This window comes from Lycium ferocissimum, chromosome 8, assembly GCF_029784015.1.
Source record: "Lycium ferocissimum isolate CSIRO_LF1 chromosome 8, AGI_CSIRO_Lferr_CH_V1, whole genome shotgun sequence".
NCBI classification, from domain to species: domain Eukaryota; kingdom Viridiplantae; phylum Streptophyta; class Magnoliopsida; order Solanales; family Solanaceae; genus Lycium; species Lycium ferocissimum.
Genome location: NC_081349.1, coordinates 19,361,770 through 19,379,028, shown reverse-complemented (window position 1 = coordinate 19,379,028; position 17,259 = coordinate 19,361,770). Strand labels below are relative to the sequence as shown.

At 35.3% G+C, this 17,259-nt stretch overlaps 2 protein-coding genes across 2 annotated transcripts; both read left to right on the top strand.

Annotated features, from left to right (window-relative positions):
- The first annotated feature begins 12,719 nt into the window (after positions 1-12,719).
- On the top strand, positions 12,720-13,505 carry LOC132066103 (uncharacterized). The gene has a single exon (XM_059459488.1). It carries the CDS (start codon positions 12,720-12,722, stop codon positions 13,503-13,505), a length of 786 nt encoding a protein of 261 aa, XP_059315471.1.
- Positions 13,506-13,688: 183 nt separating this feature from the next.
- On the top strand, positions 13,689-16,297 carry LOC132066102 (uncharacterized mitochondrial protein AtMg00810-like). The gene is made up of 2 exons (XM_059459487.1): positions 13,689-13,755; positions 15,873-16,297. Exons 1-2 carry the CDS (start codon positions 13,689-13,691, stop codon positions 16,295-16,297), a joined length of 492 nt encoding a protein of 163 aa, XP_059315470.1.
- The last annotated feature ends 962 nt before the right edge of the window (positions 16,298-17,259 follow it).

Here is a 17,259-nt window from a genome sequence, read left to right as displayed (position 1 = left end):
ATTATTATGAAATATATTTTCCCATTTAAGACCAAATTAAATGCCTATTTCTAAAATTTGCTTTTCTAAGTTACAAACTTTTCGAATCTATTTACTGTACAAATAAATACACGAAATACATATGGTAATTAACTAAAAAGGTAGCTACGAAATGTAATAAATAAAATGGTAGTTACTAATGGTAAGAACCTATAATAAGGTAGTCATTCCTGTAAGTTTGCCTATTAAAAATTGCAACCTGATAAACAGAAGTGAACGACGAAACCAGAAGCAAATTATGGTAACAGTGATCAAATCTTAAACAAATATGAAGGAGCCCATTAATCACTAATCATTCTATCATTATTACCCAATGATAACTCATCATTATATTATTATTAACCCATTATACCTCATTACCCCTCATCATCTCGTCATTAGAACAATTATTGCCTAACGATTAATCACCTAAGTGAACACCAAGAATTAATGCAAAAGAACTCTACCTGGTGGCTCTAATATTTCTGGTCCTCGAAGTAATTTAGTACAGTTGTTGCAGCCATTGCTATGTCAACGTGCTTTCTTGTTTCTTTTCCTTTTCATGCCAAAATAAATGTATTATTTTTGTACTCTAAGCCACTAAGGTGTATGTGTCATAAGAAGTGGGCTTGGCCCATTAACTTATCACAAACCAAAATAATCTCTTTACTCAAACCAATATGTATAAGGTAAAGATTGGCCCACTTAGTAAAATTCCTATTAATAAACTATTCACACACATTAAATAGATAAATTCTAAAATTTACCCGTCAATTATATAACCGTACCACCTATCCCCGCAAGTCAAGAATATCATTTCCAAGCTACGAAAAGGATAATTTGGGGAAAAGACTCCAAAACACCAAAACAACCAAACAGGTCCTTACAGAAAATCTTTAATTTTTGTTCTGTTACAACCCGTAGTTTTGTACGTTGAGATTTATAAGTGTTGATTGTTTAAGTATGGACACTGGAGTTACCTTCAAGAATATATGAGATTATATGCGCCAATTTCATAGTTATAAGGGTTTGAGTTCATATAATAAGCTACAGGAGGATTGGAGAGCAAGTGAATCAAGGGAATTAAGTTTGTTGGAACTTTGGAGAAAAAATGAGGGGCAATTTTGGTCCAAATTGGAGAAAGAATATCGTTTAATATATGAGGAGTTTTGAAGCAAAGCAAAAGCCTAAATTGAATTTCAGGAAGTCTAGTTTCCAACACAATAAACCGCTCGTCGATAGGACATCGGAGTAGATAGTTATGGACGTTATAAGTTAGGCTGCCGGAGCAGAAATTAACCCTTCGCGAACGCGAAGAAGGGTAGGGAACTAGGGATTAACCCTTTGCGAACGTTACCCAAGGCCACGAACGCGAAAGGCAAATCCTAGGTCGGTGGAAACCGACTCTAGAACCTTATAAAAGAGGGTTTACCCCTTCATTTTCCATCCCAACACCACTAACTCCTCCCAAATTTTCTGGAATATTCCCCCAACTTCCTTCCATCAAGTTTTAGCACAAATTAAGTGGAAATATCTGGATTTAGGTTCGAACAGCGTATAGTTGCGATTATAATATCGTATTACGGCGAATCTGGGCTTGGATTCAAGGTGAAAAGTGAAGATATTACGGTTCCAACGGAAGTAAGGTATGAATCTTCCCTTATTACTATTGATTTAGGTTTATTTATCGAGATAAAGTTATTAAATAGTCGTATAACAAGTTGGTTAGTTGAGAAATGTAGAAAAACATCGTGTGGGATGTTTTAGGGAATAAATTGGAATGGATAATGGTGTTGATGATGTTGATATTGTTGTTGTTGATTGGTTGTTGATATTATGATTGCGAGCTAGGCATATAAACTGGGGTGATGCTTCTCGAATTTCGGCAGATTCTAAATGGATTTAAAATTGAGGGCTTAAGACGAGCGTATGAGAATGAGCCTAACAATAGTGTGAACTGTTTTATATATAGATTACGAGACTATGAATGATCTTAAGTAAATTGCAAGACAGGAAGTAAGTTGGAAAGTCGAGAAATAAGCGTCCAGGTATGTTAAGGCTATTCCCTTTCTTTCTAAAGACATGATTCTTTTTCTATGAATGCATACATGATTTCCGTAATATCCTTATTTCCAAAAATCTAGAAGTTTATGATTCTCAAAGTTCTTATGATGTTAAAGATAGATGTTTTCTATGATGATAATGATGATTTCTAAAGATTCCAAAGCCTATGGATTTGATGCTATTATGAGAGTATTGAGCTTATTTCATGATTTTCTTAATTTTATGCATTGTTATTGATCTCACCTTATGATAGTTGTTCCTTCACGGTGAGATATAGTGATGATGATTGTTCCATAATATAAATTGGAGGCTACCGACCTTACGTCACTCCGATAAAATAGTAACTTTTATTTGGGCTCTCGTGCATGCTATTTACATTATGTATATGTAATATAATATATGAAATATGGATCGGGCCGTACGTTCCTCGGCACTAACATATGAAATGTGGATCGGGTCGTACGTTCCTTGGCACTAACATATGATATATGGATCGGGCTGCACATTCCGTAGCACTAACATTTATATTATATAGATATATGTATGAAAATGGTTTTTTTTTTTTTTTTAAAAAAAAAAAAGCTAGTATGCATGACCTCCGCCTTAAGAGGCATCCAGATGTACAGGTTATCTCTTTCTTATTCTATGTTGCTTTTTATATCTATATTGTGTTGTTATTCATGCCTTACATACTTAGTATATTATTCGTAATAACATCCCTTCTTGTGGACGCTGCGCTCATGCCCGCAGGTAGGCAGGGAGACGGATCGACCGTGAGGTGTTTTATCGGGGCGGATTCTCAAGAGCACTCCACTTACTTCGGAGAGGTCATAGCCTATTTGGTATTGGTCCTTATGATCATTTGTATTCTATGTAGAGGCTCGTAGACGTGTGTGTATAGTTAGACGTTTTAGAGCTCCACCGGTTCATATTATTGTATAATATATTGGTAGCCTTGTCGGCTGGTGATGATGGGCAAAGTTATTGATGATTATATAGAGATGCACTGTTATGTTGTGGTATATATCCTTATAGGTTATGACAATCATGAGCTACTTTTGGGGTCCACCCGTAAAATGATTATGAGATGTATGCTTAAAGGTACTCAGTAAGTTAGCTCTGGGTACCCGTCATGGCCCTCTGGTTGGGTCATGACATGTTCTTCCCAAAAAATTCCCGTGTTCCAACTTCGAACCCCCGCTCAATCAAATATTAAAAAAAAATTCGCAAGGCAAAGTCTTGCCTTCAGGCATAAGGGATTTGCCTTGGGGCAATTTTTTTTTTTTTTTTACTCAACTGGAATTTTGCAAATCTCTGCCTTAAGGGCTAACTTTTTCCCAAATAGGCCTAATTTTGCTACGAAACTCTAACTTGCGATTTTTTTTTTTTGACTGAGGCGGGGTTCGAACCCAAAACCTCGGGGTATTTTAGGCGAAGGGCAAAAATTAAAGACAAGCACCTTGAAGGGAATTCGTGCAAAAGTGAATCTGAGATCAGGTAGAAATAACCCGACAGGTCACTTTATGGCCTTATTTTTAAAAAATAGTCATTGTGATGAAATTTTAAATTTATAAATGAAACTACCAGACAATGTCAAAACATACCTCCAAGAGCAAAACACCTGACATTGAAACTAGCCGGGAGATTAGCAATAATAGGCTATTTCGTGTTATTGTTTAAGTTTTAATCTCATTTAAATAATTTGTGCAACAATAACTTCTAGGTCATAACTTAGCTGCGAAGTATGCAACTCGTGGCAATCACCATGAGTTTTGATGTTTCTGATAGATGGTTTTGCAACGAGACTTGAAGATCAAAGAGAGTTTATTGCAAATTGTCATGTTTCTGATGGATGGGTTTGTCATGAGTTTTGGCGTATTACCAGGACTTTAGTACAAATTGTGTTGTAGCTTTGGAATACTAGAATTTGCAAAAACAAATAATCACCAACATGCTTTCATTTCAAAATTCTTCAAATCAACTCCAAATTTGAAATCCGACATTCTAATACCAATCAAAAAATTTCAATGGTCAAATTTAAAATCTAAACATTCAGAAGTCAATAGATTCATTTTATTTTTTTTCAATAATCAAGCTTAACAAAATCTGACTATAATATTTTTTAAATATCTTCAACTAAACCAATCCAATTAACTACATATACTTAATGATTTTCAATTTTCTAGAACACTTATGAAGAAGATGGATAAGGAGGAAGGAGTGGGAGGAGACAAGTTTGCATATCTAATTTGCTATATTATTTTTGGGGAAAAGGGTTCAAAACACACTCCAACTTTGGCCGAAATCGCTATAACACTCTTCAACTTTACGGGGGTCCTATGACCCCTCTGGACTATTTGAAAGTGAAATTATTACCTCCTTAAACAGTCGAAACCAAATTTATGTCCAAGGGTGGAATACACGCGTCTGACACTGTTTTTACCATTAATTTTTTTTTCTTCAGAATTTTCCCTACTTCTTCTTTATTTCTCTACTCTTTATATACCTTCTTCCACCATTAACACCCAACATCTCAATTTAGACCTTTACCACGTAGAGGATCTCACATTAAAATCCAACAAAAACATCTCAAAAACTTCCTTTTAGACTAAATTAGCAGAAATTCCGTTGAGAAATCCAAATCAATAGAAAACCCAAATCATCTGAAAAAGCAAATTCACATTTCCGGCCATCATCCCGATTGATCAGAAGATTCAGGACTCCGAATTTTATTTGATTTTATCTTTTGGGTTTCAAGGGACAAAGAGAAGAGATGAAATCAAAGAAACAAAGGGGTCGCCGGAGTTGAAGAGAGAGATGGCGATGCTCGGTGGATTTTCGATTATCCAACGGCGATTAATTTGTTAAAAACTCATAGGTTGAGTTCCTTGAAAGCAAACTTGTTAAAGAGCATCAATACTTCATTTGTTAATGGTGGTAAAGAAACCCAACAAAGGGGATGACGAGAAACATATGAAAAGGAAAATGAAAACAAGAAAAATATATATTTCTAAAAACTACTTATAAAATAAATTTTAAACATTTTCATTTCTTCTCTCACTCTCTTAGAGAGAGTGACATACAATCTCTTTACCACCTCAACATCTAGGGAGCTAATAATTTCACTTTAAAGTAGTTTAGGGTGGTCATAGGACCCCCACAAAGTTGGAGTGTTTTATAGCAATTTCGGCCAAAGTTAGAATGTGTTTTGAACCCTTTTCCCTTATTTTTGCCGAGACAAAAGTCAAAACCAAACATAACTACATGGGTTGTAGTGGATGGTTCGATGGCCCTCGATCCTTATCCATAAGTCTCGGGTTTGAGCCTCAGAGAATCTAGATTTAGACCGGCCCCAATATGAGTACTGAACACTGAGTGGAAACTCAAAAAAAAAAAAAAACAGTAAAAAGAGCACCCAGTGAAATTTAGTGAAACTACCCTAACTTTGCATTTAGTAGTGGCTATATCTGGTGGACTCATTGGGCCAGAATTTGGGTTGGGGGCCAGAATTTGGGTGGGCCTCTTTATTGGTTGTTATCAATATTAGAAAGTGTGGCCCAAATTTTACAGGTGGGCCTTGAATGAACAACTATCATTTTTTTGTGCAGATTGCCCTTCAAAAGCACTGCTCTTTAATTTTTACCTCTCAAATTGGTGTTCGCCTAATACCACAAGGTTCTGGGGTCGAACCCCAACTCAGTAAAACAAAAAAAAAAAAAAAAAAAAATATCGCAAGGCAGAGGTTTGGATTCACAACAAAACTCTGCCTTCAGGGAAATTTTTGTAAAACTCTGCCTGCAGGTAGAGTTTTGCATTCAAAATTCTGCCTACAGGTAGAGTTTTGCATTCAAAATTCTGCATGAGGCCTAACTTTGCTACAAAACTCTGCCTTGTGATTTTTTTTCACTGAGCTGGGATTCGAACCGACAATCTCGGGGTGTTAGGCGAGGGATAAAACTTAAAGACCACCAATTTGAAGGCCAAAAATTAAAGACCACCTAAACGAATGACAATCCGCGCAAAAAAAAAGTCTGTATAGCAATCTTTTTTTTGCGCGGAGTGCCCTTCTTTTGGGCTGGTCTTTATATTTTGCCCCTCATTTATGTCTTCTTTAAATTTTGCCCTTGCCGCCTGTTTAATGAAAGTTTTTTGACGAAATTATCCTTACCCCATTAAAATCCTTTTTATTTCGTCATTTGCCCCCTTTTTTTTTTGCTTCTTCTTCCTCCTCTCGTTTTGTGTTTGTCTCATATGTTCTAAAACGTAGGTACGAATTTGGATCTTTTTGCTCGTTTCAATATTTGTTTTTATGTTAAATTGTTATTTGTTGAATTAATATCTTTGTCTTCATCGTTTTTTATATTTAATTGATCCTTTTTTATTTAAAATGATAATGTCTTGTTATAGTGTCCGTATGATTTTTTGAACTTTAGTTTCATTCCCCATGTATATATTTTAGTTTTTTGAATGTCGTATTATGAATGTCGTAATATGTTTTAGTTGATTTTGATATGCGTTTTGGTTTTCTCTTTGTTGAATCATTGAAGTTTTGCCTCGTGAATCTGTTTTATGTTGTTGCCGCCGTTTTTATTTAATAATTTGGTTTTTGTGAAGAATGTGTTTGTTTGAGGCAACATATGCCTGGTCCGGCGAGTTATTGATTTTTGAAATCCGGTTATGTCGGTTCCGCATAAAGTTATGCTTGTTCCGCATAACTTCATGAATTAAGTTAATTTATGTGTGCTTGGTTTTATGGTGTTTTCTTGTTAATAATTTTGATTTTTATGCAATCTTATGTGTTTTTGGTGTTGTTTTGTTAATAATGTTTTGTTTTGGTTATGAAAAATGAAAGTTTGCCTCTCACGCATACTTTGTAATTTTTTAAAGTGAACTTCTCGCCCTCCGGAGACTTGTCTAATTCTTAACACTTGTGTATTTTTTTGTTTTGGTTATGAAAAATGAAAGTTTGCCTCTCACGGCATACTTTGTAATTTTTTAAAGTGAACTTCCCTCCGGGCAGACTTGTCTAATTCTTAACACTTGTGTATTTTTTTATTTTGCTTATGAAAATGAAAGTTTGCCGCTAACAAAGATACTTTGTTCTTTTGTAAAGAGAACTTCGCTCCTCCCAGACTTGTCTAAATCTTAACACTTGTGTACTTTTTTATTTTGCTTATGAAAATGAAAGTTGCCTCTAACAAAGATACTTTGTTCTTTTGTAAAGTGAACTTCTCCTCCTCGGCATACTTTTCTAGTTCTTAACACTTGCGTAAATTTTTGTTTTGCTCATGAAAATGAAAGTTTGCCTCTAACAAAGATACTTGCCTCTAACAAGATACTTTTGTTCTTTTGTAAAGTGAAATTCGCCTCCTCCGCATACTTGTCTAATTCTTAAAACTTGTGTAATTTTTTATTTTGCTTATGAAAATGAAAGTTGCCTATAACAAAGATACTTTGTTCTTTTGTAAAGTGAACTTCTGCCTCCTCCGACATACTTTTCTAGTTCTTAACACTTGCGTAAATTTTTGTTTTGCTCATAAAAATGAAAGTTTGCCTCTAACAGCATACTTTGTTCTTTTCTAATGTAAACTTCGCACTCCTCCGCATACTTGTCTAATTCTTAATACTTGTGTATTTTTTTTATTTTTCTTATGAAAATGAAATTTGCCTCTAACAAAGATACTTTGTTCTTTTGTAAAGTAAACTGTCTCCTCCGACATACTTGTTCGTAACTTTGCCTCGATTATTTTTTGTCAACTGAAGTTACTATAATTTCAAGTCTAAGTCATCGAGCATTGTATACTAATCAAATGGAACGTATAAACTAATAAAAATCGAACAAAGCAATAAATTTGATCAATTCTATGTTGTTGAGTAAAATTATGATTCGCAATGTTGAATCTCAACCGCATATCACTGTTTAGTTCATAGAAGATGATTTGTTGTTATTTTCAAATATTAACAAATCTAAACTTAATAAAGCATGAAATTGAGTTGAATTACATTCAATTGAAACGCTATATATTATATATTTTATCTTTTTCGATGTTGTAGCAGCAAAATCAATAGGGATTTCTCCGTGAAATGTTGGAACGATAACGATTGAAAGGTTTGTTGTTGAAATGATGGATAGGTTTAATTGGATGTTTGGGGTTCATTACGGACTTTTAGATTTTTATATGTTATGGTAGGGATAGAAAGTCTTTTTCTTATTATCTTTTAAATTAGAAGGGCAAATATTAAAGACCACGCATTACGGGGGCAAAAATTAAAGACCAGCGCATTTGAAGGGCATTCGCGCCAATTGCCTATAGCAATCATCACATGTTGGGCTACGAATTATGACTCACGGATCCAACTCCTACTGACTTCTGGGCCATTGGGCTGTATAGCAAATTCACTTTCAAAATAGTCCAATGTTTGCACTCTCGTTTCTTTGTAGGGGTCGTTTGGTTAGCAAATTATGTCGGTCTAATAATGATGGAACTATAATACAAAAATTAAATAATAATAATAAATTAATAATATTTATATTTTTATTGGTAAGTACTTGATTTATCAGATAAAAAGAAATATACGAAGTATAATATAAAATATGTATTTGGTTTAAACTAGGATAAACTATAATTTTCAATTTTAACCTTGTCCTTTAAAAAAAAAAAAAAAAAAAAAAAAAAAACTTGAAAGAAAACTTTTGGAGATGGATAAATGTATCATTTTGTTATTTTATCCCGGTATTAGTAATCCCGGGCATATAAATGTGATATAAGAATAATACCACTATTGTGGTATAAGCAATTCAAGAATTGCTAATTCCAAAGTCTAAAATAAACTCAAACATAGGATAACATTATCCGACTACGGTATTCATTTTGAAATATAATTCCTTATCCCACCAACCAAATTTCCAAACGACCCCTAAAAAGGTTATAATTTGAATTTGGTAAACTGGAGGAGAAGATGCAACATCTCACACATGGGATGAGTAGGTTGTTTAAAGTATTTCACAATACGCGTAAACTATCGATCATAGCCGTTGTATTAAGATTTTAAATAACATATGCTACTTTTTTATAACAAAAACAAAATAAAAACTGAAAAGATTTTAGAGGACAAGGATTTCCCAAGAAAGGTTGCTACTTTTTCTTTCATATTCAGATGCACACGAGCATTTTTTCACTATTTGATGACAAACATATGTCTTTATTACTAGGAGCAGTAGTTATACAGATTTCTCATTGATATTTTCCTATCCATATCATCATGCACGTAGCGACGGAGCATTTCTCCCTAAAAAGGTTCTTCATCAATTATATATGCATAAAAATTAATCTTATATATATAATATTTCCGACAAAACAATTAATTCGGATAATTCCCATCCACCCCTGCCATCAGGAAGGTTATAATTTGCCTAACTCGTTAACCCAAAATTAATAACAATGTTATATTAACTTTAGAAATTAAAAACCCTCTTGAAATTATAAAGGATCATTTTATTGTAGAAGTTTTAGAAACCCAATGCCAAGAAGTTACTGAAGATACTAGCTATGTGGCTGAAAAATAAAGCAGAAATGGGAGACATAGGATGATAAAAATGACTAGTATTATATATTTATATTATAGTGAGAACAAGATCTGTCATTCTATTAAATATTATTGAGAGGTGTGAAATATGGGAGGCAAAGAGGAGAAATTATTGGGGACAAAGTCTGTCAATTTCTTAAATCCATTAAATTTCAGTTTTTTACACAGTATATGGTATTTATGTGATGCTTTCAATGTGTCTTCTTACACATCCAAAACTTCATAGTTCTGATGATTCAAATTTTGTTTTGTCTTTCACCCTAAATGTCTCATCATAATATTAAGTCAAAGACTCGAGACATGTTTAGGATAATATAACCATTTGTAAGTTGACAAGAATGGTTATATTGCTCACGATCATAAAAAAATGGTGTTATCCCACTATAGCACTAATTATTATGACTCACAGGAGTTAACAAAAATGTGCTGACTTAACTTGTTGGGTGTGCACACAAAATTCTATAATGGCAGTTAAAAAGAAAAAAGAAGTAGGTTTAAGGCTTTTTGGAGAAATTTGTACGGAGTTGGTGATGGTATCTATTAGAGATTAGCCTAGACTAGTATTAAATGAGTTTGTTAGAGTTGGTTAGCATGAGAGTTAGAGAAAGTTAGTTAAATAACATGTGCAACGTGAGTTGCACATGTATGTCAAATTGTATAAAAGCTGTGCATCTTCATTATGCACATACATGAAATGAAAATATCCCCTTTGTTCCTTCACAAGTATCTCTAACTAAATGCATAACTGTTTGCCCTAGAAATGTATCCATAATAATGGAGGATTAGCTTGCATAGATTCGTATCACAATTCATAAATTGACATGGTATTAGAGCGGCGATTTCTAGATAGAACCGACAATTGAAAATTGAAGTTTCTGGTTCGAATTGAATCTCAACAATAGTGGAATTTACAGTTGTAACACTCAAACACAATCATCCTTTATATCTCCAATCTTCTGACACACCAAGTGTAGCATTAATTACGGTTAAACTCACAGGTCCTGAGAATTATGGATTGTGGAGTGTTGCAATGAGACTATTACTATTGGTGAAGAATCTAAAAGTCAATACAAAGGAGAATTGGCTGATCAGTGGGAGAGGTGTACTGCGGTTGTTCTCTCTTGGATTAGTAGTACAGTAGCACCTGGATTGATGACTACTATAGTTTATGCTTCAAATCAAAACGAGTGTGGGCAGATTTCAAAGGAAAGGTTTGCAAAATCAGACCTCACAAGAGTATATCAACTATGGACAGAAGTAGCAACCTTGAGACAAGGTACTGATTCTGTAACTGTCTACTATAGTAAGATGACAAACTTATGGGATGAATATGATATGATATGATAGTTCCAGCCCCTGCATGTGGATGACCTGAAGCAAAGCCATATGTAGAACATCTATGTCAACAGAGATTGCTGATGTTTTTAATGGGATTAAATGAATCATTTAGTCATGTGAGGAGTGACATTTTACTTAAAACTGATGTTCCCAGTGTAAATCAAGCTTATGCAATAGTGACACAAGAAGAAAGCCAAAGATTGTTAGGTGTGGTAGATAAGCACAAGGAACCTCTCACAATGATGGCATGAAGAGTATATGGTTTTAAGGGAAAGAAAACACCAGGTGCAGGATGTGAAGTATGTGGATTTAAAAATCACCTAACAAAGGACTGCTATAGAGTAGTGGGATATCCTGCTGAATTTAAGATCAGGAGAAGGAACAATGCACCTGGATCTTATCAAAACAATGCTGGTGGTTATAGAATAAACACTCAAACTCAACCAAGAACAGGAAACTTCAGACCTTATGCCAACAATGCACAAGTTGATAGACAAGTGCAGGACCTTGAGCTTTCTGAGGAGGAGCATAATTAGTTGAGAAACTTGATCCTGGATCATAATGTAGGACCAAGTAAGCGCAAAGCAAATTTGGCAGGTAATGTATCTTTAGTGCCAAAGTCTACTACATGTGATTGGATTGTAGATTCAGGAGCAACACACCATATAACTTCCTGTAAGAGCTTGTTAGAAGATTTGAAATGCTTAAAGGATTATGCATCTAGTACAGTTCAGTTACCTACAGGAAACAAAGCACAAATAACAAATACAAGAATTCAGTGATTCTGGGAAACTTAACAATAAAGGATGTTCTACATGTTCCTGACTTCAAATTCAACCTTCTCTCAGTTGCTAAACTAACCAAGGAACTACAATGTAGTGTTAGTTTCTTTCCTAACTTTTTTGCCCTGCAATTTCTTTACAGTGGCAAGGTAATTAGGATTGGTAGAGAGTCAAATGGCTTGTACTTGTTGAGTAGTGAAATAAAAGCAACTGTGGGGTAGCAATAAAGGACACTAGTTTGACTGAACTTTGACTTGGTCAACCATCTATCAAAGCAATGCAGCACATTTATTCTCTCAAGGATAACATAAATTCCAATGATCTAGATTGATGTTAAATTTGTCCTGTAGCTATGCAAAGTAAACTGAGTAAATTGACATTTCCTTATAACTTAAATAAGTTAGTTCATATCTTCCAGCTTATATATGTAGATGTTTGGGGTCCTTACAAGACTCCAACTTATGATAAGAAACAATATTTTTTTTTTTACAGTAGTTAATGATTTCAGCAGATTTACTTGGATGTTTTTACTTCAATCTAAAGCTGAAGTGTGTTTTGTTTTAAAAGACTTCTTCACTATGGTTATTACTCAATCTGACGTTAAAGTGAACGTGTTAAGATCTGACAATGGTACAAAACTTTTTAACTCAAAATGTGGAGACTTGTTTTCTACTCTTGGAATTGTTCATCAAAGCTCTTGTGCATATACTCCACAACAGAATGACATTGTGGAAAGAAAGCACAGACACATACTGGACACTGCAAGAGCTTTGAGAATTCAAGCTGGTATTCCCATTAGATTTTGGGGACACTGTGTCAAAACTGCTACTTATCTAATCAATAAGCTTCCTACTAGAGTTCTAAAAGGAAATCTCCATCTGAAATACTATATGGAAAGCCACCTAGAATAGATCACTTTAAGGTATTTGGATGCTTGTGCTTTGTCACAGTTCTACTAAGATTAGACAGTTTGCTCCTAGAGTTAGGAAGACAGTTCTTATGGGTTATTCAGAGACACAAAAGGGTTATACATTGCTAAATTTAGAGTCTAATGCTTTTTTGGTAAGCAGAGAAGTCACCTTGATGGAGCATATTTTTCCATTCAAGACAAACACAGGAGAGTGTAAAGACTTGTTCATGTCTCCAGATTCTATAGGATCAGTTCCTAGTGTCCTTGATGATGTTCCAAGGGCAAAACCTTCATCCATAGACCACACCACACAACCAGATCAAGTGACTATAGATGCTCTTGATATACCTATTGAGCAATTGCCTCCAGATCTTATGGAGGGTCCTACCATGGTTGAGTCAACCACAAATACTATCGATGACACAGATCAAGCAGCAACTTTAGTTGATACTGCAGCGGAAGTTACTGATATCCCTAACAACACTATCCCTTCTGAAAATTCTAGTAGGCCAAGTAGAACCCTAAAGATCCTCTTTGGCATAAAGATTATGTTTTGCAGCACAAGGCTAATTCAGCCTGCTTATATCCCATTAGAGATTGTTTATCCTACTCTCATCTTAGTATTGCATATCAAGACTATATTGCTATTTTTTTTAGTTGCCCTTGAACCATCTAGTTTTAAAGATGCATCTAGGCATGAACATTGGGTTGAGGCAATGCAAGCAGAAATGGATGCTTTGGAGCAGAATAAGACATGGGTGATGGTTGACTTGCCCTCTGGCAAGAGAGCTATCGGTTCTAAATAGGTGTATAAGGTGAAACATAAGGCAAATTGTGAAGTAGAAAGATAAAAGGCAATATTGGTAGCCAATGGCTATAACCAACAAGAGGGATTGGATAGTCATGAAACATTCTCTCCAGTGGCAAAAATGGTCATTGTCAGGACTGTTATAAGTGTTATAGCATCACATAACTGGCCCTTATACTAGATGGATATTCATAATGCTTTTTTGCAAGGTGATTTATCAAAAGAAGTTTACATGGAGTTGCCTCTAGGTTTCCAGAGGTAAGGGGAGTATCAGGTGTGCAAGTTGCTAAAATCACTTTATGGTTTAAAACAAGCCTCTAAACAGTGGAACCTCAAGCTTGTGTAACACCTCGTATCTTTAAACTAAGCTATTTTTATGATTCAGGGACTTAGAAACCAAGATGGGAAGTGTTGGGATTGAAAATTAGCCTCAGATCGTTAAATTGACGTTTTACGTCATTTGTACGGGCCGTACTTTGAGGACGTACCTCACAAGGGAAAATTTGAGGTTTCTGATATTTGGCATTCCAGGTACAGCCACATTGTACTGGCCGTACATGGTGCCCGTACCTCACCGTAGAAAAAAATCGTTCGGAAATTGCCATCCTGTGCACGGCCACGTTGTACGGTACATGGTGCCCGTACTTTTCCCATCTCAAAAAACTGTATAAATACGGGACTTCAGTTCTTTTTCTTATTTTTCATATTTCAAGCCCTAAGACGAAGTGTTTCTCCTCCCATCACTCTCATACGCTAAGGTAAGCCTATTCCAAGCCTTTCAAGTGAATTCTAACCTATATCCATGATTTCTAAATAATAATTCATCATTCCTAACCTAGGGTTTTCAAGAAAACCCACCACAAGGATTCAAGACTAATGCTTTTGGATTTCTTCTCAAAGTTTAGACTTTTATATAAGTTTTGGAGTGTTATAGGTATGTAGGGTTTCTATCCACGTATGGGAACATCATTGCTCGCCACATTCTTCCATGATTATACAAAATTCCACTAAAACTAGGGTTTCCAGTCATGTTCATAATAACCCTAAGTGCAGGTACTATGATATACCATGTTGTGTTATTACTTCGTTATTGTCTTCTTAATAGTCTACTTTGGTTATTGAGAATCTATCCGTAATCCATGAAAACCCATACTTTGCATTCCATGAGTTCTTAAATGCAAGAGATGAACTTTCATGTTTATTTTCATGAACTTCTACATGCTTCCATGTTTTCATACCTTCAGGTTATAATACAATCATGAATCATGTTTACAATCATGTTTACAATCATGTTTATTTAATTCATGGGCTACTAAGCCAATTATATCCATGTTCATGTTTTGGGAGTTGCATAAATTATCAAGAAGGCTCAGACAGCCTGAAACTACGTATGCTAGCGTAAGATAAGGATCGCTCCGCTCAGTTAGGACGATTCCTTCATGTTTACCCATTGCGGGTTATTGGATCCATTCATGTCATGTTCATGTCTCGTACCCTGACAAGGTATGAGATGGCTTTGCTGATTGGGTAGAGATCAGACGCCACGTGCTCACGTGGTGGTTACATAACGGTTATACTAAGGCTCTCCTACTTAAAATGTTTTACTCATGTTATTTATATATATATATATCAGATGATCTTCATGTTCATGTTCATGTTCATCTTACAGGTATAGTTTCAGTTTCAGTTATATTATTTCATGTGCCATGCTTATTCCATTCAGTTGCTTTACATACCAGTACAATTCAAGTGCACTGACGTCCCTTTTTATTTACTGGGGGGCCTGCATTTCACGATGCAGATTTACAGGATGACGGATCAGCTCGTTAGGACAGTGCTCGTACCAGTTTTTAGTGAGCCTCATTCTATTCGGGGTGTTATCTTTATTTATTTCATTTCAGTTATGCAGTTAAGGCATGCCGGGGGCCTTGTCCCGGTAAATAATTTAGCAGTCAGACTCATGTCAGAGGTTTCATAAATAGTTATGTCATGTCAGATGTTCAGAGTCGTATAGCCAGCATTGGCTTAGTACTTAATATATTTTCAGATTCTTTCTGCATCATGCTTAAACAGTATTTTTATTAGTATGTATGATGACTCATATTATTCAGACTATCTGTGTTTATATTATATTTCGCATCAGTTCATGCCCCATGTTGATTCAGCAAGCCATGTGATTCGCTTGGTCACATGCTGTAAGACACCGAGTGTCGTGTTATGCCCAGGCCATGGTTCGGGGCGTGACACATTGATCACTATAGGATATGCTCAAAGTTTCTATGATCATTCATTATTCACAAAAAAGAAGAAGATGGTACTGACATAGTAATTGTGTTAGTATGTGTTGATGATTTACTTCTCATAGGTAGTAGCATGAAGTTGATTCAGGAACTGAAATCAGTCTTGCATAGTCACTTCAAGATGAAGGACCTTGGAGATCTTAAGTATTTCTTAGGAATTAAAGTGTTGAGGTCAAAATCTGGGATCTTACTTACTCAGAGAAAGTATGCTCTTGAGTTAATATCAGACTCAGGTCTTGGTGGAGCAAAGTTTGCAAGCACACCATTAGAACAAAATGTGAAACTCACAACTGTGGATCATGATAAATACACAGAGAAATCATATGATCCTCCACTCAAGGACATCACTGGATACCAAAGATTAGTTGGGAGATTATTATATCTTACAATCTCAAGGCCTGATATAAGCTTCACTGTTCAAATGCTATCTCAATTCATGCAGCAGCCAAAGGCTTTACATTGGGAGGCTACCTTGAGATTGATCAGATAAATCAAAAGGAGCCCAGGACAAGGGTTATTGTTAAGCATTCAGATGCATAACTATCAGCATATTGTGACTCAAATTGGGCAGTATGTCCTAACACTAGGAGGTCAGTGACAGGTTATGTGGTCAAATTGGGAAGTTCTCTTATATCTTGGAAATAAAAAAAAGTAGCATACAGTGAGCAAGAGCTCAGCTGAAGCAGAATATAGAAGTATGGGGGATGCAATCTCATAAATAATTTGGCTAGTAGGGATTTTGAAGGAATTGAATGTACCAGTCAAGTTGTACTGTGATAGTAAAGCAGCAACGCAAATTGCTGCAAATCCCATTTTTCACGAAAAAACTAAGCATATAGAAATTGATTGTCACTTTGTAAGGGAAAAAATCAAAGCAGGTTTGGTGCAAACTGAGTATGTTAACACAAGAAACCAACTAGCAGACTTGTTCACTAAAGGCTTGGGAACCTCTCAGCATCACCTTCTGCTCAGTAAGCTTGGAGTTTTTTATGTCTACTCAACCTCCAGCTTGAGGGGGAGTATTGGAGATTAGCCTAGATTAGTATTAAATGTGTTTGTTAGAGTTGGTTAGCATGAGAGTTAGAGAAAGTTAGTTAGTTAAATAACATGTGCAACTCACGTGCACATGTATGTCAAATTGTATGAAAGTTGTGCATCTTCATTATGCACATACATGAAATGAAAATATTCCCTCTCTTCCTTCACTGGTCTTTCTAACTAAATGCATAAATGTTTGCCCTAGAAATGTATCCATAACAATGGAGGATTAGCTTGTATAGATTCGTATCACAGTTCATAAATTGACAGTATCTTACCATGTTAAAAGTGTTATATCCCGTATTCTCGTGTGTTGATGTCACACCCTAATTTTCGATAGGGCGTGATGGGCACCCGACCCTTATTTAGGGCCGAGCGAACCCGCTGACTCTCGTAATACTCGTAATCATGCTG